Source organism: Centrocercus urophasianus, unplaced genomic scaffold (genome assembly GCF_019232065.1).
Source record: "Centrocercus urophasianus isolate 14NV4802_14NV808 unplaced genomic scaffold, USGS_Curo_1.0 seq_10, whole genome shotgun sequence".
Taxonomy (NCBI): domain Eukaryota; kingdom Metazoa; phylum Chordata; class Aves; order Galliformes; family Phasianidae; genus Centrocercus; species Centrocercus urophasianus.
Genome location: NW_024884142.1, coordinates 102,909,363 through 102,933,769, shown reverse-complemented (window position 1 = coordinate 102,933,769; position 24,407 = coordinate 102,909,363). Strand labels below are relative to the sequence as shown.

The following is a 24,407-nucleotide window of genomic DNA, read 5'->3' as shown; positions in this document are numbered from 1 at the left end:
GCTACGGGACATTCAGCGCACCGCTCCTGGGGCGGCGTCTGCACAGCCATCCTCGCACAGTTCGCCCGCGCCGCTCCCCCCCCGCCCGCCTCCCAGCAGATAGCGTACTCCAGGCACTAGCCCTCTGTAATCACAGTGCACGTTTAATTCCGTTTTGTCACAGTGTCATCGTGGTTTTCAATAGTTCTCTTCATCAAGCATAGTTATTGTGGAAAAACATCCTCCTCCTCCTCCTCCTCCTCCTCATCTTTTTCAAGCTTGGCATCCAAAATAATTGCCACTTCTGAAAATGTTACTCCTTTTAGTTCCTTCTGAGGGGCATGCTTTATTGGATTGGATGCTAATGAGAGAGCTGACCCAAGATCTGAGTGGTCCTGTAAGAAAGGAATTAGCATCCATGACAAATGCTAAGCATTAAGCTGTATAACCTTGTATATTCTGCCTTTGAAGCTTGCAGAGAAATTATTGTCTCCAAGGCTGCAATTTTCAGGAGCAACAATACATGAGAAGCCTTTGCTGTATGCAAAGATGGAAGAGAATCACCCTTCTTTTCTGGATGACAAGGTCACTCCCAGGAATTGACAAACAGCCCAAAGATGTTCATTACTTCACGTAGTTTCTTTTTTCCCCACTGCTGGATTCAGCCACAGGTTCACAGGTTTTTGGATAACTATTTCAGGAATTCATTCTATACCTTTGATTGTAAAGCCAGTTACCTGTTTTGCTGTGATGTTAGTGGTGGTCTCAGCACCTACATTTCTAGGTTCAGTGGCCCCTTCAAGCACTGCATTTTCTTCACCATCACTGTCAAAATCTAACTGTAGCATCTCAAGGAAACTCTGTTTTCCTTTGGCTTCAGGTATGTCTTCAACACCACCTTCCCTGGTGCCTTCCATGTTGTTAACTGCTTCCATTCCTCTAAAAGGGAGCAAAAAGAACTCATAACGCCTTGATCTATCAAAGAGCTACGTGACAAAATCTTATCTTGGCTGAAGCAGGGAACAATAGGTGTGCTGATTTCAAAAGTATTGGGATTTTAACAACATGGAGGCAAGAACAACCTTGCCTCCTGAAAGAGGAGCATAAGGCTAAGTGATTTGCTAAAAAGCAATGATTTTTGATTCAAGATTAAAGGGCTTTAGTCTCCTCAAAGGATAGATTTCATAACCTGTTAATGGAATACACTATCAAAGGACACAAGGAAAATGCTGAGTTACTGGAATTATCAAAATGGACATTTTTTGATTAGCTAATATTTATAAATTTGTGACATCAGCATTCTACTTACACATCATTCATGCCCTCCAGTTTCACTATGTTTTTCAAACTTCCATTTTTGTCAGTCATAGATGGATTATCAACACCCTCCATCTCCATTTGCTTCTTTCCATGCCTTCTGAAAATGATAAATACATTAAAATATAATTCTTTTTGAAGATTGGCTTTACAATTGTTTTAAAAACAGAATGTGAAATATTGGTGTCATAATTTTAATACAATGCCTAATTTCCATATCGTTCTGGGGATCAGTGTTGAGAACGGCCTACTGTTCTGTACAGCTGTTTGAGTCTAAATTAATTGCAGCAATGTAAACATTCACTGTCTTCTTGAAGATGTATTCCTTCTCCTCACCTATATGGCCCTGCAGCAAACTTTCCCTGGATTTCAGAATACAAGGTAATGCAGATTGAGGAAATTCAACTCAACATGTGCGCTACAGCTACTTTTCACCCCCTTCACAACTATCCACATCTCTCCATTTTTAAAAGTATTTGTTTCAGATGTTTCTCCATAACAAACACAAAAGAAATCAAATCTAAGTTACACTTAAAGTGTCTAGTGCCTGCAGTAAAAAGCCTAACTGCTTTGATCTACAGCAAAACTTAGGTAACACTTGATCCAAATACAAGTAATTTATCAGATTGGCATTTTTAAAGCCAGCCTTTGAGGTAAACTTACCAGTTGTTTGTCTAAATTATATTGTCGAAGTAAAAACATTTGTACCTTTTCCTTGTAATAGAAAAAACAATGTAGATCAGGAAGGCTATGAGGGTGCAGGCTAGCAGAACACTGAGAACAATGGTTGCAATGAGTTCAGGAGTTACTGAGAATGCAGGACCCTCTTCCACAGCAGTAGTGACAGGTGCTGAAAATATTTTCTCCAGCTCTATCTCAATGTTCTCCTGCTGCTCTCTGAGTTTTCTGAAGACAAAAAAAAATAAATCAAAGTGTTTATGATTTATCAGGCCTTTGTTTTGGCTTGCAGACTGGTGAAGAAAATAACAATGCCACACGCTGCTCTACCTTTTCCAAAGGTTCAGACTTGTCATGTCTTTCTTTTGGGAAAAAATGCCTTTTTCTAGAAACCATCCCTGGTGTTGATGAACTGAAATGCTGCAGAGTTTGGAAATTTGAACTTGGAAGGGCAGAGTCCTCTATATAAACAGTTCGTAGATACCAACAGTGCTTTCCTTACAGAAAAGAGATCATCCATGCAGAGTGCTTCCTATGACCACGGGCCCCATTGTTCCTATTTGCCACAAACCAGTTCTCATGAAAGGTACTGAGTCTAGAAATTACTCGCTTTTAAATAGCCTTAATAATATGTTTACATGAGTATATATTTATACCTCTGCCATGTATAATAAAATATACCTGAAATTCAAGTTTTTAATCAAAATTCTGTAATTCATAGCAACATCTATTTTAGTGATATTCTTTCTTCTCCCATTTTCTTCTAAGATGACTTTTAAACATATTTTGAACAATTAAAAAGACTTATTCATGTTTTCTACAAACTCCGGAAACTAATTTTGGATAAATAATGAAAGCTTTCTGCATTCTAAAATTTCAGTTTGAGCTTGCATGTAAGTGTCAGATAAACTGTTATTTGATCTAAAACTGTCCCATCATGACAGAAATAATTTTAGGGAAAGAAAAAGCCTAGCTGCCTAGCTCTGACACGTGGAAGATTTACTGTACAGACCTTTTTACATCTTCTGCAGGTATTTCACCATTTGCATTATCAATTGCAATAATTTTTATGAAGGTTTCGTTAATGGTGTTTCTTGCTGTCCTTTCGACATCATTGGAATAAACTTCAACAATGTATACATTCCATTCAAGTTTCTCCTCCAGGACCCTGCCATCATGTTAAGAAAACATTTTTTATTAACAGGGAGATGAGAAATTCTTTTACGCTCCAAACTGGATGACAGAAAACTGGTATTCAGTGCAATATGTAGCAGCTAGTTAGCATTTCAACCTAAGTGCATCAAAATGCAGGATTATCATCAGCAAAGGAATTAAGCTATTTGCCCAATATCAGTGAGGAGCAGGGAAATAATGTCCAGTCCTTTTCTCTGACATGATGCATTTCATTACTAAGAGCTATATAACCTTTGTACATAGCCCAAAAAATCTTAGATAGGTGCCATAAAACCATAATCGATCAATTAGAGTTAGCAAACCCTTATACCTAGACTTCATAACCAATATTGCATGATACATCATATATTTATCTAGTCCTGCTTTATCAAATCAACATATGGTTTATTTCATTCTTTTTGTTGTTGTTGTTGTTTTTCTTATAAATTCAGGCAGCACTTCTTACAGAGTACCATGAACAGTAATGGAAGAAGGGAAATTTCATCTCCTAAACTTTATTTTCTCCCAACTCATTATTAAAGAGAGGATCACACTGGATCCAGACACTGGATCAGAACATTGGCCTGGTTAATCCACCATCTTAATATGCATCAGTACCAGCTGCTTCCAGGAATGAAGCAAGAGCAGCTCCAGGATCTCTTATTTAATTCTTAGCAACAATAAATCAGTGGCATGATAGCATTAAGGTAAAGCTTATTTTCTCCACTCTTCAAAGCCCCTAAAATTCTGTAAAACCAAAGCATTCTGTGTCTTCATTAATAATGGAAAAAGGCCAAAGTAAGTTTTTAACTGTACTGTGGCCATCCACATACTACTAATCTCCTAGTGGTGTAGATGCTGAACCTTGAAAAGTACTGCTGTTGTCCCAGAAGGGGGATTTCTCATTTGTAGCAAAGGGTTTGTGGACTTGTGACTCTTGTCAAAGAATGAAAGATCTCTATATCTTCTATCCTATTTGTCTCCACATGTGCACATTGGGCCAACCAACCAGGAAAAATATTTCCCTAGGTAGCTGAAAATTACAGAAACATTATGGTAGAAAGGGATCTCTTGAAATCATCTAATCCAACGACACTGACATTTGTCAACTCAGGCCCAATTCTTACAGGTAAAAATGGTGTATCCTGCTGATAGATTCCTGAGAACTCCCCCAAATTATTCTGCATTACACCAGGTTTCACAGTTTGAAAATATACCTTTTTACTTCATCAATGTTTCTTTCAACAGCGTTGATCTTCTGATTAAGAACAAACACCACAATGTTGCTACTGGAGGTGACATAAATAGTTGCCTAAGAAATAAAAGAATTGCATGTAAGGCTTTCTGAAGCATGTGTATCTCTCTCCAAGACTGACTTAAAAACAAACAAACAAACAAACACACACTGATGGCGATGCTAAGAATGAGAAATCAATTTCTTATGTCATTAATTTCAAGAGAAATCAGTCTTTAACACAGCATTCTAAGCAATTCAAAAGTTGAAGAATATATTAAATCGTAACTGAACCAGTACAGAGATCTACTAAGCTTGTCAGCAAGGTGTTGGGGAAAACAGCTTGCCAGATTTTCATATCTTACATTCTATTTCCATATATGTGATTAAAAAAAAAAAAAATTTCCAAAACTAAAGTATGGATAAACTGTGGAATTTCTCATTCATCCAGATTTCTCTGCACTATCTCCAGTTATACTTGTCAGTGATCTGCATTTACTATAAAAGAACTATTTAAAGGACAATTATCTAACTAGTTTCATATTTCAAGTCATTGCTGGAGTGTCTGTGTTTTGGACATGTATAAAAGATGCAGTGTAGCTGCTGTGTAGCCACATGGAGGTTCTTGCATTAATAAAGGGGATAGTCTAGGAAAAACTGCTCCAAGGAGGAAGGAGGGGAAGTGGTACCAATTTGCAATGCCTGGTAGCAGCTCCAAAGTAGAGGTAAATCTTGATTTAGCCATAGCCTGAGCTAGTTAAGAGATTAATTTGGTCCATAAGCAGAACAATGTCCTCTAAAAGTCAACTTTCATGTCAAGATATTTCAATAAATTAAAAGAAAGAACAACCTCATAATTCTCACCTGAACATACGTAATGAGTATTGGTATATACTCAATAGTCTTACTGTCTAGTACTAACTGTTTTTTGGGGCGGGTGTTTTTTGTTGTTGTTTTTGTTTGTTTGTTTGCTTGTTTTGTCATTACCAAACCTAGCCTTTATTTTATGGAGTTTTGACATAGAAAGTGTTTAGGACTGTAGATAGCATTCTCCCTTACATTGACTGTTGTGCGGGCTGTGAGTCCACCTTGGTCTGCAGCTTGGAGTTCCAGAAAAACTGATCCAGCTCTTCTTGCTAAAAAAACTGTATAAATCTGCCCTGTGTTTTCATTGACATCAAATTCTTCTTGATAATTCAATAAGCTGTACGTCAAAAGTCCATTGCCTCCTGCATCTGGATCTGTGGCCTGGTTTTATAAAATTGAAAAAAAAGCAAAAGCAGTTTTGAAGCAGTTTGTGACTTTTGGGCTGTGCTTACCCTTCAATCATAAAACTGCAGTTTCTCTTTGGAAGACTGGATAGTTCAAGGATAGTCACATTTTTTCCCTATTTTTGCACTAGCAAAGTGGGGCGCAAGTTATCAGAATCAAACCCAGTGTATAAGAAGAGAAAATACATTTCCCAGAGAGCCTAAGAAGGTGCTACAACTGCAAGAATAAAGAAAGCAGACTACAGGAACTGAGAAGCATGAAACTTAGACAGAAAGAGAATTTCTCCTTTTTGTAGCTCATTTCCCATTTGAGTTTGATAGATAACAAAGCAATTAACAGCATCACTGAGAGAATGGTAGCGTGTGCAGTGTGTAATCCTTTAAGCCCTATAGCTCTAGGCAGCAGCATGAGTCAGAACAGACTGCATCTCTCTTCTGAAAGAAACACTGGCAGGACAGGTATGGAGTAGTCCCCTAAACACCCCATTCTTCACCCGCATTATGGTCAAACTGGATGATGAGCAGAATTCGACTTTCGAAAGCAGATTTAACAGCTCCTTTAAATCTATTTGAACAAGTTGAAAAAAAAATCAAATATTTGAAAAGTTTTGTGTCCTCCTGAAAGATGCACAGAAAGATACTCTACCTGAACTGTAATAACCGGGTACTTGTATGGCACAGAGCTTGGTATCAGAGCAGAGTACATGCTATTCAAAAATTCTGGCTTTTCATTTACATCCTGCACTGCGATTGTCAGCATCACCACATTTTGAGCAAACAGTCCTGTTAAGCAAACACAGGTTATCTCTGGTATCACAGAATCACAGAAACACGAAGGTTGGAAAAGACCTACAAGATCATCCAGTCCAACCATCCATCTATCACCAGTAGTTCTCACTAAAAGACTGCACTGGGTAAGAGACCTGAAGCAAAAAGGCCGACCAAAAAGCTCTTTGTAGGGCTTTTTTGAAGCCAGCAAAAGCACAGAAGCTGGCAGCTTCTGGTACTGCTCAGGCTTGTGTCTGCAACAACAGCAATATCAACAAAGCACAACTTTTAAAGAGGCTGGGCAAGGCTGTAGCTTTGCAGTGGTATTGATGCTGCACACGGGGAAGAGGGAAAAGTAAGGGAATGTAGAAGGGAAATGTGAAGAGGAGCTATTTTGCTTCTCCTGAGGCTGTGGTAAGAACAGGCAGTGAGAAGCCTGTTTCTCGATCAGCCTTCTCTACTTGGCTGTACCTGATTAACAATCCAATGCTCAGGTATTAAGTTCTTTTCTGAGGCTGCTGCTGCTACTGTGCAGAAGGCCTGCACAGCCTTGACATTCCACTTTTTGTCTTCCTTGCCAGACTTTTCAGATTAAGGAGAATCTCGATTCCCATCATTGGTTACAAATATAGAAGACAAAAAAAAGTCCTGTGTTCATTGCTCTTATTCAAGTTGAAAAGTCCTTTGAAGGAAAGTTACCTGAAGACTGGACTTGTGCAGCGGATGAGACATCTTCATTTGCTTCTACTAAAATCACATGCTGAGAAACTTCCTCATAGTTCAAATTAATTGCTGTTTTCAGCTGACCACTCCTTGGATCCAATCTAAAATGACCTAAAAGTAAAAGCACGCACTTTTGTTGTTATATCACCTATAGTTCTCCTGCAACTATGGGCCCTCTGTTCTTAAAAATGTGAAATTTATCTCTACTCTGTCTGAACAGCAGAGGCACTATAGCTGAGGTCTTATCCCAGACACACACCTTTAGAAACTTGTAAAGGAGCAACTAACTAATTTTGGAAAACAAAATTGCAGTCTCTTGGTGCATGTGATTTCCAAGTTCCTATTCTTTGTGCGCACAAATGGAGTTACCTCACAGCTGCTAAATCTGAAGGATAATTGGTAACAAAGGTGCAAGTGCAAGGAAATGATACACTGAAAGTGACTGGCAGGGAGGGGAGCTACCTGCTAATGAGGACTTCAGTTTGGTTTCCTTAGCCTGCAGTTTTTTGTATCTTAATACCACAGGGACCCATCTTTTGGTAGGTAATACACACCTTTTTAGCCAAAGGTTACCAAACTGTTAGCTTAAGAGATCTGAAAGAAGTTCAGTGCATATTTATTTATATATTAAAAGAAATGACAATTTTTTATCTCTGATCTTCATCTTTTAAATACAGAAGCATCTGCCATACAAAAGACAGTTTAGTCTGTTAACTTAGCTCTTTTAAGTCAGAAAAGAAATAGCACTCACCTTCTTCATTGCCAGATACAATTGTGTAAACAATTGATTTTCCTGAAGTTTCAGCCACAGCAAAAGTGTAAATTGAATGATCCACTCCTGTGTTTTCCACAACTGAAATGCTAGCATAAAAAATAATTAAATGATAAATTAATGTCAAACTTTCCAGCAGCAGTTGCATGGACAGGCTTTGAAACTTAAATCCTTAATAGCAAGGTCTCCATGGGTAATCCCACCTCGGGCCCTTCTGGCTGTTTGCTAGAGCTCAGTGACCTTCTGAGAGCAGCGTAAGCCCTACTTTTGTAGCCAGAAATTTGTTTACCCTTGAGTAAAGCCTAAGGAAAATGATTTTACTAGCATGCAAGAGGAAAAGGACTTTGGCTTGTGTAAGCTGCATGGTAAAGAAATGAAAGGTGATGCCTTGCATCATGCTCCCAGAACTACCAACATACATAGGAAGACTTCCTGGACTTTTAATCTTATTTAAAAAAAAAAAAGAAGGAGAAGAAGGAGAAATAAAGGCCTGTCTAGTATGTGAGAGGGAAACGCTAGGATAGTTGTCTTCAACTTTCAACTTTTTTTTACTGTGTGTTCAATTACCTGGTGAATATGTACCAGTTATAAAACTCACCTGATTTTGTTCTCAATAAATTGAGGAACAAATGGACGGTTATCAGTCACATTAAGAGTAATCACAGCAGTACCATTTAAGGATGGAGAACCTTTGTCCTTTGCCATCACTGTTAAACGAATCTCTTCAACTCTAGACAGGTTTCCAGTTGTTATTATTTTCCCCTCACTCTCATCTTCTATCAAGAAGAATACACTGAAGTTTAGATCTGGGATAATGTAGTATTCAATAAGGCCATTTTGCCCCTGCCATGAAAGGAACACAATTTTGTCACTAATGCTTGCAGAACCATGTTATTGCAAAGCTCCTAGTCCCTTAGCACAGACTCACTGAAATCTCAATATTTCCTTGCCTAAGTTGATAGAATGTCAGAGGCATTTTAACCATATAGGAACAATCAGGACTCACAGATAATTCAAACTTAAGTTGTAACACAAGAGCAGCTGCAGCCGATGGACAGTCATCAGCATCATGTCAATGCCTCCCCTCTATTAACTTTGATGCTTCAAGAGCTACATATAAATAAAAATGCTATATATAAATAAAGTTTTGTAATCAAAATTCATAACTTAGAACATCTAAGTTAGATTTTAAGTAGAGGAGGATATTAATGAATGAAGATTTTTTTTCTTCTAGATTCCCCGTGTGACTTGGGACAAGGCACTTCAGATTCCCTGTCTGTCAAAGTGTGTTCATTTTCCTTTGGTGCCACAAAGCTTTGTTCACACTGTCAGATGTATTGAGAGCTGTATTTATATGTTACTAAAAAAAGAAAATAGTAATAATGAATTTGCAGGAGAAGAATTTCTGTATCAATACTAAAGAAAACTACATGCATTGCGAGTACATTTCAAAGGGTAGAACACACTTAAACAAGAGATGTTACAAGGTCTTAACGTCTGTAGTCAATTTATTCAGAAACTTGCAGTTAGTGATGTTAGGATGGGTGTTAATGGAAACACAGATTGGAAGAAAATTCAGAAGCAGTTTGCCAGTTATACAACAAAAGTGTGGGAAAAGGTCTCTAAAAGAACAAAAATATTAAATTGGTAGTGAGGGGACACCCAAGAGTCCCCTAAAGGAGCAATATCAACAAGAATGATCTAAAGTCCCACAGATCCTCGTGGCACCTTTAGGAGAATTGCATCCTCCTTGCTGCTGTGCGTGTAAGTCCTATTCCTGCTTGCCTACATCCACATGAGAGCTGGACTTAATGTAGCTGTGTGCACTTCGTTTTCCTCAGTCAAACCATAAGCTTTACTCTGTATTTCTTCCATAGCTCCCCAGAACCAGGATCAAACCATGCATCTACTGTCACTATATAAGCTGTAGAAGTACTAGAGCCAAAGACTTCATTGCTGGGCCATGCCACAGAATTCTGAAAGGATGCAGAGCTGATCACCAGACACATCTGAAGACGAGAATTTAATTAGATCTCAGTGCAGGTTCTCAGTATGGTAATTTTCATAAGCATTTTCATTTTTTATATAAAATAATTGCAAATAGCAAAAAGGGCCTTTTGATTATTGCAGCAAATATATCATGACTACAGATATTTTTAACCAAAGCAGTGCATGAAATATTAGGAATGTATTTGTGTTCTGCTGTCACCTCTAGATGTTATGTTTGTCTTTTAAGTGACATAATTAATATTGATGTTGTCATGGTGATCTAACTGACTGATCTACCTCCCTGTTACCTGGATACAATCCTGGTGGATGCAGTAGATGCAGTACTGGCAAAGTCAGTCAGTCAAACAAAATTACTTTAAACAATGGAGACAAAGAGAATGAGCTAGGGTACCACTCATCAGAGGCATTTGATGAGCATACATTTACATCTTCAAGTCAAACACATGTTGTTTAGTTTTCAGAGAATCCTCCATTACAGAAGTTCAGATCATTTCACGCTCATTAAATTGCGTATGCTCCTGTGTACTTTTGAAAAACTAATACAACTCCACATAATAAGGGGGAAAGCTGGAGCAAATACAGCTGCAGAAATACGCCCAAAAATAGGGAGCACATGGTTGTCAGAGCAGAAGTAGCAAAATCCTAACTTCCAATTCCCAACACTGCTAGTAAATTACGATTCTCTGTCTGCCACAATTGATATTTCATGCCTAAAGAACAAAGAAAAATATATTTGGGCTGCAACTTAAAGCACTGTCAAAATGAAACATGAGTAGTTACCTGATCTTTGTCAGTAGCATGCACAGTTATGACATGAGCACCTACTGGATTAATCATGTTTATAGAAGCGGAATAGGAAGTCTGAGCAAATACTGGAGCATTATCATTCACATCAACCACTAGAACAGTGACATTAGTAGTTGCCTAGAAAACAAAATAGTTCAGAGAATCTTAGAATATTTGGAATGTCTTATTTAGCAATATTTTGTTATTATTCGCTTATGTAACGAAAATTATAAATAAGATTTTAAGAATGCTGTAGTAGAGCAGGTAATGTTTAATTTTGTCAGCTTGAAATCAGAGAACATAACAAGATTTTAATACAAGAGATGTAGGAATTCATACTTGCATTGGGGGTCTACTTTTTGGAAGCTTTCAGAATGAGTAAGAATAGGATATGTATAGGAGGTTCTGTGTCCTACTGTTGCAGCTGATAATGGAAATACAGATTTTGTAGTTCTGTTGATTGTGTAATAACTTTTCAAATAAGAGAAAGAGAGCAGAATTGGAACAATCTACTGAAAATTGCTTTTCCTGCCGTGAAAAATTAACACAGTACTTGTAGTTCTAACTAAAAGCAACAGGCAAGAATTCCTCTTCCCAGCACAGGTTACTCAGCAAACAATTTAGGTCAAATTCTAGCCTGCATGATTGTAAATTATTTCAATGAATTATGGTAGACAGTGTTCTTCAGAATGAATATCGGTGGCAAAAATCTGACCCTAAACACAATTAGGTGACTGCAATATTTTGCATAATAAATGTCTCTGATAAGTGTTCCTCCCACTATTTCAAATCCACTCTGACTGGAAGCGTCACAGTTTGTTACAGCAATACACTTTTACCTGATAGAAAGGGGCAGATTTATTGTTGACTGCATTCACTGTAAGGGTATACTTATTCACATTTTCATAGTCTGGAGAGTTCTTTATCTTAATGTTCCCAAGTATTGCATCTATTTCAAATATTTCTCCTCCATCACCTGAGACAATCAAAGCAGTATTATTAATGAATACATCTTAGAAATGTAGCATTTAAAATGGTAGTTAATTATACATTTATTTGTGTCTTGAGCTCATGAAAACCATTCTGTAGATGATGTACAAGAAAAACATAAAAGATTGACTGGAATTTGAAATGTGAGCCAACAGAATGGGCTAATGAGTTCTGCAGATTCATCCATCTCAATCATAAAGTAATAGTTTTTGAGGCATGCAAATGATGATGGGCAGCACAGTGGAGTCATGGAGTACTTCTCTAGAGAGACACTCCTCCAAGCCTGCACATCCCTTTGAGACTAGTGGAGGTCAGAGGTGTTCCCAGGCTCTTTTGCAGTCCTCTGACCTGTGTGTTCAGTCTCATTTGCCTGTTGCAACAGCCATCAATACTGTAACAAGACAGTGCACCTACCTGCTAAGTTCTGTAAGAAGAGATGTCACTGAATTTATTCAGGCTCTAAGGAAGGCAGACTAAGTAGCACATAGATGTAAAGAGAAATCAAACTGTCACTGCCAAAAGATGTGGAGTGATTTTTACTGGCTGCTCTTGTCCAAAACTACCTCAGAGTTTGTATGCATACTGGAAATAAAAGATCCTAAAAACTATATCCACATTGCTCATGATGGTACAAACAACAACAGAAACTTATATGTGCCCGCAGGCACTACGTCACCGTTTTGCCACGTTAAATGTAGTGGCAAAAGAGGTGCTCTTCTCAGCCTTGATCCCAGCAGCTACCACAGTTAAAAATGTGATAGCACAAACCAGAGCTCTCTGCTGCTGCAGTTCACAATCTGGCGCACCAATTTAAAATGAAATTAGAGGCAGTATATGTTAACAGCTTGTGCAGAAATCTGATGTATCGGAGGAGATGCTGCCTGTTGTGCTACTTCTACTGCAGAGGTAAAGGAGTCCAGCACAAGGGTGAAGAAGACAGCTCTCCATCAGTCCATGGTAGTGCATCCATTCCCGACACACTTGTGATACTTCTAGTGGCTGCAAAATGACCACAGTCAACAAGCTAAAGAGAGGCTTAATTTAATAGCAGTTAGAACAATTGTAGTTTCTGCAATGAAAGCTGCTATTCAATAATCTTGAAAGCTAGGGCATAAATTATTAAAATAGTGAAAGCGACCCTTCTTGGCTTATGTGGAGAAGAGTTAGGGGCTAACACATATAAGGCTATTTACACTTTTAGCAATGTACACAACAACGTGACAGTTATTCCAGTGCAGCAAGAGAACCCCTAGTTACCTGTAAGGCTGTAAAGAACAAAAGCATTGTCTCCTGTGTCTCTGTCTGTTGCTGTGACTTTTCCAACTACGAATTCCACATCCACATTTTCGTTTACACTGAATGGAGTCACTGGATTAAACACAGGTGGCCAATCGTTAACATCAGTGATCTTTACGACAACTGTGCAGTAACCCCTTTTCTTCTCAGGGATTCCATCATCTTCAGCATATATTACAACCTATAAGTAACATGATTATTGGAAATGAAACCATATAAATGGATACTTGTATTACAATTAAAAAGTCTAGATTAGTTTTAAACCTCAGAGTATTCTTAGAAATGTAAGCTTGAATTCTGAAATCACTTCAGAATGGTTACCGAAAACTTCAGGAATAGCTGATTGACATAAGAACAACTGAAAAATTCACCAGTTTTTTTGCTTAAAACAAAATAAAATGATAAAAATTATCTAGCAGTGGCAGCAACAGTAGGGAAGAAGATTAACCATCGCCTTGTCTCCAGCACCTTTTCAGTATCAAATAAAAAAAAAAGTCATCAAATATCCAGGGAAAAAATAAAAATGTTCTGAATTAAGCTTTAAGAAAACAAAAGCAAACCTGGTACTCTGTAGGTTCCTCTTCATAATCAAAGGAGACAGTGGAATAAAGAATTCCAGTTGCTTCATCTATCCGGAATTTTGTTCCATCTCCACTGAGAATGCCATATGTTAGGACACCATTTCTTCCTGTGTCGTTATCCCGAGCTATCAGGTGGACAATCTGGGTAGCAGGCAAATTCTGTCAATGGAAAACAAATTGAGGCTCTCATAGACTTTGGTTAGCTGCAATTTCTTGAAATATGTGAAAGGGGGAAACAAACACTGCATATATTGAAGAATAGAACAATTTCATCGGCCCATGTCTTTTTTTCAGAAAAAAAATCACCATCTTTTAAACCCATCAGATGTTGATCTCAAGCTTCTGACTTGCTGTTAAGGAATTATTAATAATTAATAATTTCTACTCCTTTGAAACTACAGAGATGTTCTGAACTTTGAAGTCATTCTTCTGCTTGAACATTAATTGAATAATAATTTTATTTTTTTTTAATAAATGATCTAATTCATCCCTTTAAAAAATGCTATTTGCATTAAGATTGGCACTAAATATCAGCATTTTAGTTTTAGGGCCATTTGAAAGCTGATCTAAAGTAATTCGATCCAATTCTGCATCCAACCGTTTTTCTCTGTAAATGTTTCATATGGAAATCCATTTTTAAGGTTTGGCAATTTGATTCCAACTCTTCTACATTGAAGTAACTGAGAATATTAAAAGTAGGCATAATAATTAAATGTAGATTTAGTTAAACGTTAGAAATTGACTAGATTTCAAATGATTTGTGGTTGTTAAAGACAACATTCTGAATCAGCTGGTAATCTCAAAGGCAATGTATGTGCTACCTGAAACATAAAACTCACCAGTGTGCTGGATTTTTTGTTTATTTGTTGTTGCTGTTTTAAGTCAGAAGCAGATTAAGGTGCAGAAAGTGTTGAAGAGTGAGATGTAACTTAGATCCTTATGCATAGCTAAATGCTGTGACTTCCATTGCAGACCACTGCAACATAACAGACTGACTTGCTTTCTGCCACCACTTAGTGGTGGGTCATAGCAGATCTGCTTCTATGAGAGATGTGTGCAAACAGAGAAGACTTGTTTCTGTCACTTCCATGCAAGAAGCTCCACAGAATCACACAAAATCACAGCATTGTAGGGATTGGAAGGGACCTCCAGAGATCATCAAGTCCAAACCCCTACAAAGCAGCTCCCTAAAGCAGGGTTCACAGGTAAGCCACCAGATGGGTCTTGAATCTCTCCAAAGAAGACAACTCCACAACCTCCCCGGGCAGCCTGCTGCAATGCTCCATCACCCTCACCAGGAAGAGGTTCTTTTGCATATTGATGCAGAACTTCCTATGCTGCAGTTTACAGCCATTTCCCCCTGTCCCCACAGACCACTGAAAAGAGGTTGGACATACCCCCCTGTCTCTCACACTTAAGATACTTATTAACATTAGTAAGACCCCCACTCAGTCTACTTTTCTCAAGGCTCCCTTACAAAAAGCTAAGTGAGAATCAAATTGTAAATGCACATGAATAGAAATGCAAGATAGGAATGGCTGGCATTTTTTTTCTGCCATGGAGTCCTTTATTAGTAAAACATTCACTTTTTCTTCAGTTTGTCCTCACTTCTAGACCATTCTCTATGTATTAGGACTTTCAGGTTGAAATTAACCTGAAAACATTGTATAGTAGAACACAAAGCCTGTTCAGTTCCATGATGTTTATTAATATAGTCAACATAAGAGTTTATTATTTATTTTCACTATTACTTTGAGGATTCATTTTTATGATTCAGTCTGGATAATGTTTTCTTACCTCTTCCAGCTGTTGTTCCAGTAGAGAGGATGTGAAAACTGGAGGGAAATCATTTTCATCAATGACTTCCACATAAACAGAAACTTCATTATATATGCTAGCAGTAGATGAATCTGTTGCTCTCACACTGAAAAAGAATGGAAAATCTTCCACTGTCAATTCCTTTCCTGTTCTTATGATACCAGTGGATGGATTGATAATGAAATACCCTATTAAAAACAAGCAAACAAAAAGAAGTTGTTCTGATTTTTTTAGTTAAAACTGAAGATAGAAAGCCTTCAATGTAAGCTATATGTAATTCATATATCTTATCATAGGCTACAGTATTTTTCCAAGAAAAACAACAACAACAAAAAAATAAGCATGGATTTATAAGAATATCAGCTAAATCCAGGCCTACAGTTAACAAAAACTACTAACAAAGTAAGTCAGTATGCAAACCAATGGGGAGAAGTTCACTGCACCACTTTCTGTTCAGGAGATCTTCACCTTTCTCTGAAAGAGTCAGAGATTTTTTGTTCTTGCTTCAGCAAGCAGTTATTTTATTCACTATGAATTCTGTTGTGAGTGAAGATGAGGGATTCTGCATTTATTAGAGTCCCTTGACAGCTTCAAGGGAGCGACAGCCTCAAAAACTTTACAGTAAGATAAATGCAAAGTGGCTACATTTGATTTAGCAAAATTAGCTCTGTAAGTTTAAGATTAGTTAAAAAGCAAAACAAAGCATAACACTAAGTACCAATCCACTTTATGACATGGAAGCCTGTTTTACACATTCATGCTTAAGAAAATGCTGCTGTGAGGTTTTTTGGTTGGTTAGTTGGTTGGTAGGTTTGTGCTCCAGCCAGAAGGCTTTATGCTGATTTAAGTATTCTCTCTCCAGTCACTGTACCTGTATGCCTGATCAGGTACCATCTGATCCTCACATAGCAGAAAAAAAAAGCCCCGTATGGCCAGTTCAGTCAGGTCTTTACCATGTGACTGTAACTAATCCGGCAAAAATTCACTTGCCATACTGGACACTTGATCCATACTGAATTTATAGATCTGGTTCATATACACTAAATGTTCATGGCTGTAGAACTGAGATAAAAGCAAAAAAACAACCACTACAAAAAAAAATTTAAAATGTGAAGTTTTTTGCAACAGTATTTCTGTTTAAGGCAGAATCACAGAATGGCTTGGGTTGGAAGGAACCTCAAGGATCACCAAGCTCCAACCTCCCCACCACAGGCAGGGCCATCGACCTCCACATTTGCCCAGAGCCTCATCCAATCTGGCCTTGAACACCTCCAGGATGGGGCATCTATAGCCTCCCTTGGCAAGTCTGTTCCAGAACCTCACCACTCTCTCCGTAAAGAACTTCCCCCCAGTAGCCAACCTCAGTCTTCCCTCCTTCAACTTAAAACCATTTCCCCTTTTCCTGCTGTTATCTACCCTTTCAAACAGTTGATTCCCCTCCTGATTATAGGCTCCCTTTAGGTACTGAAAGGCTGCAATGAGGCAGCCTTCTTTTCTCCAGGCTGAACAAGCCCAGCTCCCTCAGCCTGTCTTTGTAGAGGAGGTGCTCCAGCACTCTAAACACTTTGTGGTCCTCCTCCGGACCCTCTCCAACAGCTCCCTGTCTTTCTTGTATTGGGAGCCCCAGACCTGGACACAGTGCTGCAGATGGGGCCTCATGAGGGCAGAGTAGAGAGTGACAATTGCATCCCTGTCCCTGTTGGCCACCCCTCTTCTGATGGAGCCCAGGATACCATTTGCTTTCTGAGCTGCAAGAGCACACTGCTGGTTCATGTTCAGTTTTTCATTCGCTAGGACCCCCAGGTCCTTCTTCTGCAGGGCTGCTCTCAAGGATTTCTCCTTCTGGTCTGTATGTATACTTGGACTCCTCCAGCCCGAGTGAACCTCATCAGGTTCACCCAGCTCCACCTTTCAAGCCTGTCAAGGTCCCTCTAAACGGCTTCCCTTCCTTCTACCGTGTCAATTGCACCACTCAGCTTGGTGTCATCAGCAAACTTGCTGAGGGTGCGCTCAATTCCATCATCAGTGTCATTGATAAAGATTTTAAAGACCACCGGTCCCAAGACAGAGCCCTGGGGGACACTGTTCATTACCACCTGGACATAGAACTATTAATTACCACCCTCTGTCTGCAGCCTTTCAACCAGTTTCTTATCCATCAGGTGGTCCACCCATCAAATCCACATCCCTCCAATTTGGAGATAAGGTTGTTGTAGGGGACCGCATCAAAAGCCTTGCTCAAGTCCAGGTAAATGACATCAGCCACCTTTCCCTTGTCCACCGATGCCATCACTCCATCACAGAAGGCCACCAGACTGGTTAGGCATGACCTTCCCCTGGTGAAGCTGTGCTGGCTGTCTCGGATCACACGCCCATTCCTCATGTGATCAAGCATGTCATCCAGGAGGATCTGTTCCATGATCTTCCCAGGCACAGAAGTGAGACTCACCGGCCTGTAGTTACCTCAGTCCTCCTTGCTCCCTTTCTTATAAATGGGAGTGAGTGACCCTTCCTCCAGTCATCCAGGACCTCACCTGACAGCCACGACGTTTCAGATATGATGGAGAGTGGCTCAGCAACCACCTCAGCCAGCTCCTTCAGAGCCCTGGGATGCACGCCATCCAGCCCCATAGACTTGTACACTTTCAGTCTCATGAGGCAGTCTCTGACTTGCTCTGCCCTTACAGTGGGGGGGAGGGTGGGATTTACTGCTCTGATACCCACCTAGAGGTTTAGGGATGCAGGGTTCAGGAACACATCTTTTTCCTTGTTATTTCCTGTGAAAAGCTTACCCTTTTCATCTCCAGACACGATGCTGTATATCACAGGGACCTTATACAACGCAGTGATCTGTACAACAAATGTATCTGGCAGTGTTTTCTCACTCAGAGGTGCAGGCTGATAGACTGCTTCAGAGAACACTGGGAATGAAATGTTGGTGGGAGCTATAATTACTGACACCTGCAGGAAAGATGACATGAGCACAGACATTACACAACAGAAGTCTGGAACTTTTTCAGTAAGAAAAATCCTAGGATTACTGCATGCTGAGTTTGACACATTAGTACCCGTACATTAGTGAAAATTGTTAAAAAAAAGAATAGCCAGTGATCTCACCAGTTTAGTTTCAGCTGATTTTTTTCCTAAATACAGAGTGGGATAGTTGCTCACAATTTCAAGTGACTTTTTTTGGCTTAACAGCTTTCAGAAAGAGGATTTGTAACAAATTATTCCACTGTAATATGCACAGTCAGAACAGGAATGGTTATAATTGGTTTTATGAAAAATTGTGCAAGGCTGTAAATAATGCCTCTAGTTCACAAAAATATGGACAGTTTAATTCTAAATGCCAGTGCTGTACAGTGCTCTGAACAACACTGACTTCTAACTGTTTTAGGTTCTGTTGAATATCATTTTCCATCTTTATCCTCATACATTTCTACTTTTTCTTGAATTTTGCTGATCTGGGATATGTAGTTGCAAAAGCAGAAAAAGTAAAATAAAAAAAAAATCACTGTGTAAAAAAAATATTTCTTTTGTCATATTTCAATTTCTCACCCTTCATTTTAAAATGCACTTATTTCTCATACCATGAGAAAATAGACAGGGACGCCTTATTTGCTGTCTCCTGTTTATTATATCACACACTTCCACTGTGTACCCTCTAACTGTCTTACTCTTGACCTTGCACAGAGGTTTCCATTCCTGTAAACTTCTTTCCCCACCGTCCAAAGCCTCTGTCATTTTTGCATCTTTTCTGAAGTGGAATGATCGAAACAATAGAAAACAACCAAGCAACCGCTATAGCAGCATAACTTTTTAAAAGCTATCATAGCATATCCTGTTCCCAAAGCAGACATGCAGTGATGACATTCCAACTCCTCCTTGCACACTTTTGTCTCGCTAACTCCTGTTACCTGTAGTTAAACTCAGTTTGGAATAAAGCAGTTTGGTGAATAAACTTTGTAAGTAGACACTAAAGTAAGAATTTTAGTACCTTTACAGAAGTTGAAAGTGGTGGCAGACCTGAATCTGTAGCGGTGACTGCCAAGGAGTAATACAGGGGGAGAGCCTGTTTGTTTAAGTCTCTTGTTAATGTGAGTACTCCTGAGGTACTGGAAAGATTAAAGAGGCGTTCTGAGTTTCCACCTGAAGAGGGAAGAACAAATGTTGGAAATGTTCAACAGAACCAGCAGAGACCAGTGACTGAACTATATACCCAAGATTAGGAAGACTTGAGTTGAAAACTGCTCTGTATGTTATGTGAAACACATACAGATGCAGTATGAACTCTCCCCTGATGCTGCATTTGTGTCGCAGAGTCCTTTCAGTTGGAAGGGCCCTTGTGAAGCCTCTAGTCCAATCTCTCACTCAAAGCAAGATTTTGGATGAAATCATGGTATATTGCATAGGACTTTGACCAGCCTAGTGATGGAAATCTCCAAGGGTGGCTTCTCGGGACAGTTTGTTCCAGCGCTCAGTTATATTCATAGAGAACTTTTTCCTCTCTTACATTCACAGACGAGTTTTTTTCCCTTATGTTACGATGGCAGTCAGAAACTTTTGCTTCAACTTGTGGCAATGATATCCAATTCTTCTGTTGTGAACTCTTCACCTCAGTGAGGAGTTCAGCTTCATTTTCTCAGTAATCTCTTCTCAGGTATAGGAAGAGAGACAGAACCTTGTCTCCAGTCACAAAGGCCTGGAATACCTTGTCAGTGTCATGGTGCTGTGAGCTGAGCATGTTAGGCATTGAGTCTTCCAGGTTAAAGATTACAATGCATACTTGTTGCATGACAACTATAGACACCATATAGGTATGGTATCTGCTGGAGCTGAGATATACTACCATGTGTCAATACCACACAAATGTGCCTGCTGTATCCAGCTTTTCATTAGGATTTGTATTCAAGGCAGTGTTGTAAGCAAAGCCTAAAATCCCCAATTACCTCTCCAGGACAAGAATATCCTTCTTTGTTTCTGTAGTAAACACTCACTAGAAGCCATTATTTTGATCAGTTTTTAGATAATACAACAATATAATCTCTCCAAAAAAAGTCAGCTTTATGCATAAATAGTTTAAAACATTTGTCTCTCACATACATTTCTATCAATTTTGAATATAATTGTTCAAGATGTAGTTTTTTGTACTTTTCAGGGTCTTAATTTCACAAAAACATTAATAGTTTGGTAGTACACATTAGAATACACAGTATTCTAGTAATAAACACCCACAAGGGTTTTCCTAACATACCTGTAATATTGTAGAAAATTCCTTCATCATAACCTTTACTTTCATCTCTTGCATCAATATCTACCACCAATGTGCCAGCTGTAGAATTGTCTGGAAGGATCTGGAAATATGAGGGCTTATCAAACATGGGGCCTTCTTCATTAACATCTTCCACGATAACTAAGAAAAGAAGGTCCACATCTGAGTGTTTGAATTTCACTTAAGAAGTTACAGGCTATTGCTTCAGCTCATGGAAGTCTCCACAGTTCCTTTGTACTGAGTTTAAATTCTTTCAATATAAAGAAAACAGCAACTTTGTTTTCTGAACTTCAAAACTGCTGCCCTTTGTGGATTAAATTCTTTACTGTTCAGAAAATATTTTCCTCAAAATGACTTCACTTTTGGCTCACACGTTGTCATTACTATCTGTCTTGAATAATACCACCTCGTTGTTTCCTTGTGCTCCATCCTGTGTCTCTCTCATCTTAAACTGAAATAAGGAATGTCAGTGTGTAAAAAAAACCTTCCTATCTGACAAAGCAGTTAAACATTTTTTGAGAAAAATTTCATCTGGCCATAATTAAAAGATCACAGTTATTTCTAATAATTTACTTTAGCTGAATGTGTTTGAGGACTACCTTTGTGCATTATAATTGCACATGCTGAAAGAGAAATCAAGGAAAAATTTTTGTAATAAATTAGAGCTACCTGTAATGTTTGCTATGTCTTGGAGATGGGGCTCGCCAGGATTGAAAGCTTTTAGTGTAAATGTATAATAGGCACAATTTTCATAGTCCAGAGGTTGCACTGTTGAAATAGTTCCAGAAAATTCTCCAACATGAAATGAAGTCTCTTCAATAATAGTGTAATGAATAATGGCATTGTACCCCATGTCTTTGTCTGTGGCTGTTACGCTTAAAATCTAAATTAAAAAAAAAAAAACCAAAACATTTACATCATTTACATCGAAATGAGGAGAATGGCAAAGCATATGCACAAGTATTAAACTGTATCATGTTCACTGTCTGATTTACTCAAAACCATTAATTGCATTGCTAAATACTGACACGGCATATAGCCGGACAAGTAACAGACGTCATAATCTAGGGTGTTACCCCTTTCCTTGATTCCAGCCAATCATTACTTCACATCCACAAGGCAGATGTGGAGCCAGAAATCAATATATTAAGGTAAGACAGAACACCTTAAGAACAAGGGGATACTAGGTACATGACCTAGCAGGCTTACAACAGGATGCCTGTAGGCCCTTTGAAAACCAGACCTATACAGTGCAGAACCACTGCTGGGGTAGAAGGGGTGGGGAGAGGGGCACAAAGAGAACTTGAGGGAGATCAAGTGGAGTCCACTGTCATATAAAACGAATGCACACTGATTTTACAGACTCCATAGACTGAACAGGCATTCACCAATGCACAATCATCATCGCACCAATTCCAAGTTTACATAAAGAACACCACTGCAGCAGAACACTCCTAATGCCACGCACCACGTGTGGAGGATCATTCTCCTTTACAGTCACGGAGTACGACTTCTGGGAGAACACAGGTGGGTTGTCGTTTACATCTTCTACAGCAATGCTTAGAGCTAAGCTTGTTGATAGTGGTGGTTTGCCAGAGTCAGTGGCCTATGAAGAAACAAGTCATTAAATACAGCACTACATAAACTTATTTCAAAATAAAAATTCAGAAAGGAATCTTTGTCTCTGAAGACTTCCTGCTGGGTCAGTAATCACTCAATTATATTGGTCTAACTCTGTGCTTGCTGATCTGAATACCTTCTAAGAGCTTCTCACTTTGCTCAGTACTTTAACCAGCTGTAAAGGATTCTTTAAAACACACTCTGACACAACGGCAGGTGCTGGAAAAACTACTTGTATGTGCAAACCTTAATTTGATTAATAGCAGAGATGTTTACAAAGTAAGTGTAAAAATGTAAAATTTAGCCCAAGTGCATTTTTTAATATAAATCTCAGATATTGCATGCCTAAATACATACATTTTGAAGAGTGGAAAAAATTGAGAGGAACGGACAAAACTGGACTGGCAAAACAGTACAAGTAATACAGTTGTGGCAGCTGTCCAGTCTAAAACAAGCTCAGGAATGCCTTACAGATTTGACAGTAAGCTACCATGCATCCAATGTAATCTTTAGGATCTGAAGTTCATGGGCCATTTATTCAATAATAAAAATTTAACAGCAGGAAGCAAAGTTCTCAGTGAAAAATATAACAACCAAAAAACGATGAATGAATTCTAATGGAATTCATGAATACTAAGGGTTTTTTTGGTGCTTTTTTTTTTTTTTTTTTTTGTATTTATTTATTCAGTATTTTTCAGTTTTATCTTGAGAATTTTGCAAACTTGCAACAAATTTTTCAACTTACTATTATTATCAGCTCATAATTGTCCATTGTTTCTCTGTCTAAGGATGTTCCTGTTGTTAACACGCCTGTGGAAGTGTTAATATGGAACGTTCCAGCAAAATCATCTTGCAAATTATAGCTTATAAATGCATTATCTCCTATATCCAGATCAGTAGCAGAGAATGTCCCCAAATCTAGAGGAGCCGCATTCTCAGGAAGAGACAGTTTTGTTTGAATCGATTTTGAGAAAACTGGAGGATTGTCGTTGATGTCACTTACTCTCACGGTTACCTGCATTTAAAAACAAACTTGATTGTAGAAACAGTATCCAAAGGAGAACATTTTCATTTCAGTCTACAAAAGTTTACAGAAAAAAATAAACAAAACAAAACAAAAAAAACCAATACCACAGAGGATTCCTAACTTCAGCATTTGGACATTTCCACAACCTCAGCATCTCAGCAATTCTATTTTTTTAATTCTCAATTGTTACAAGATAAACTACTTTAACCAGAAGAGATGATAAGAATTAATAATCTGGGGCTTTTTAGCAAAACTGTGCACAGAATCAGTTTCAGTGTTCATCAGTTTCTTTGGTTATGAGCTCTTCATAGAGGAGCACTCTGGAAGTGATGCAGTTTGAGAAGCTGTCAAGATTGTAGTACTTCCTCAGGAGAAACGTAAATTAAATTCAACAAGTCTCTTGAAATACTCATTCTTACATAATCAGTGACACTTATCTAGACTTTTTTTTTCATTTAATGTTCTAGTGGTTTTTAAAAACTGATGATTAAAAATGCAACACATTGTACCAAAGCAATAGCTGTATTGGGTGGCACCACAGAATCAACAGCTTCTACCACAATGCTGTATAGGTCATCATCTTCTCGATCTAGCGTGGCAAGAGTCACAATGTCTCCTTGGTCACTAATAGCGAAATTGTCAGCATGCGATCTCAGAAAGTATGCTACTTGTATGGCTATGCTTCCAGTCAGTGCCTTCACAGAGCCAACAACAGTCCAAACAGGTTCCTCTTCTGGAATGCTGAACTCATAGCTGGAGCTTTCAAAAGCCAGTCCAAAGCCAGTGTCATTTACCAGCAGGTAGACAGTAACGGAGACTAATGAGGGAAAATTATTCAAGTGTTAGAAGCACTAAAATAACAAAGCTGCTGGTGAAATAATCATGTCCTGAGCCCTATTTCCCTAATTTTTTGGGGTAGTTATAGAAATTGACAGAAACTGGCATGTAGGAAACAATAGCAAAAAGAAAATAAAAGTCAGTAGCAAAAAGGAATAATATACGATACACAAGATAGAATGACTTCTATACCTGACCTTTCATGCTTGAGTGGAGTTCCAGAGCAACAACACTTCACTGATTACAGCAGTGCTG

The 24,407-nt window shown here is 38.6% G+C and overlaps 1 protein-coding gene across 3 annotated transcripts in view; it reads right to left on the bottom strand.

Annotated features, from left to right (window-relative positions):
* Positions 1-117: 117 nt before the first annotated feature.
* Positions 118-24,407, bottom strand: part of LOC122163368 (protocadherin Fat 4-like) — a 45,485-nt gene continuing 21,195 nt past the window's right edge. For 2 of the 3 annotated variants that reach the window (XM_042824553.1, XM_042824570.1), the window contains 23 exons: positions 23,825-24,132; positions 23,034-23,303; positions 22,137-22,274; positions 21,338-21,551; positions 20,651-20,809; positions 19,394-19,545; positions 18,189-18,357; positions 15,376-15,584; positions 13,558-13,737; positions 12,959-13,178; positions 11,551-11,687; positions 10,706-10,849; positions 8,514-8,758; positions 7,895-8,004; positions 7,120-7,254; positions 6,299-6,435; positions 5,441-5,629; positions 4,365-4,459; positions 2,987-3,142; positions 2,005-2,202; positions 1,289-1,396; positions 717-918; positions 118-374 (listed from right to left, as the gene is read on the bottom strand). In XM_042824553.1, coding sequence (XP_042680487.1) covers positions 204-374; positions 717-918; positions 1,289-1,396; positions 2,005-2,202; positions 2,987-3,142; positions 4,365-4,459; positions 5,441-5,629; positions 6,299-6,435; positions 7,120-7,254; positions 7,895-8,004; positions 8,514-8,758; positions 10,706-10,849; positions 11,551-11,687; positions 12,959-13,178; positions 13,558-13,737; positions 15,376-15,584; positions 18,189-18,357; positions 19,394-19,545; positions 20,651-20,809; positions 21,338-21,551; positions 22,137-22,274; positions 23,034-23,303; positions 23,825-24,132 — 4,046 coding nt within the window. In that variant the 3' untranslated portion in view covers positions 118-203. The remainder of the gene's footprint in view (positions 375-716; positions 919-1,288; positions 1,397-2,004; positions 2,203-2,986; positions 3,143-4,364; positions 4,460-5,440; positions 5,630-6,298; positions 6,436-7,119; positions 7,255-7,894; positions 8,005-8,513; positions 8,759-10,705; positions 10,850-11,550; positions 11,688-12,958; positions 13,179-13,557; positions 13,738-15,375; positions 15,585-18,188; positions 18,358-19,393; positions 19,546-20,650; positions 20,810-21,337; positions 21,552-22,136; positions 22,275-23,033; positions 23,304-23,824; positions 24,133-24,407) is intronic. The other variant, XM_042824561.1, reaches the window with a different exon arrangement.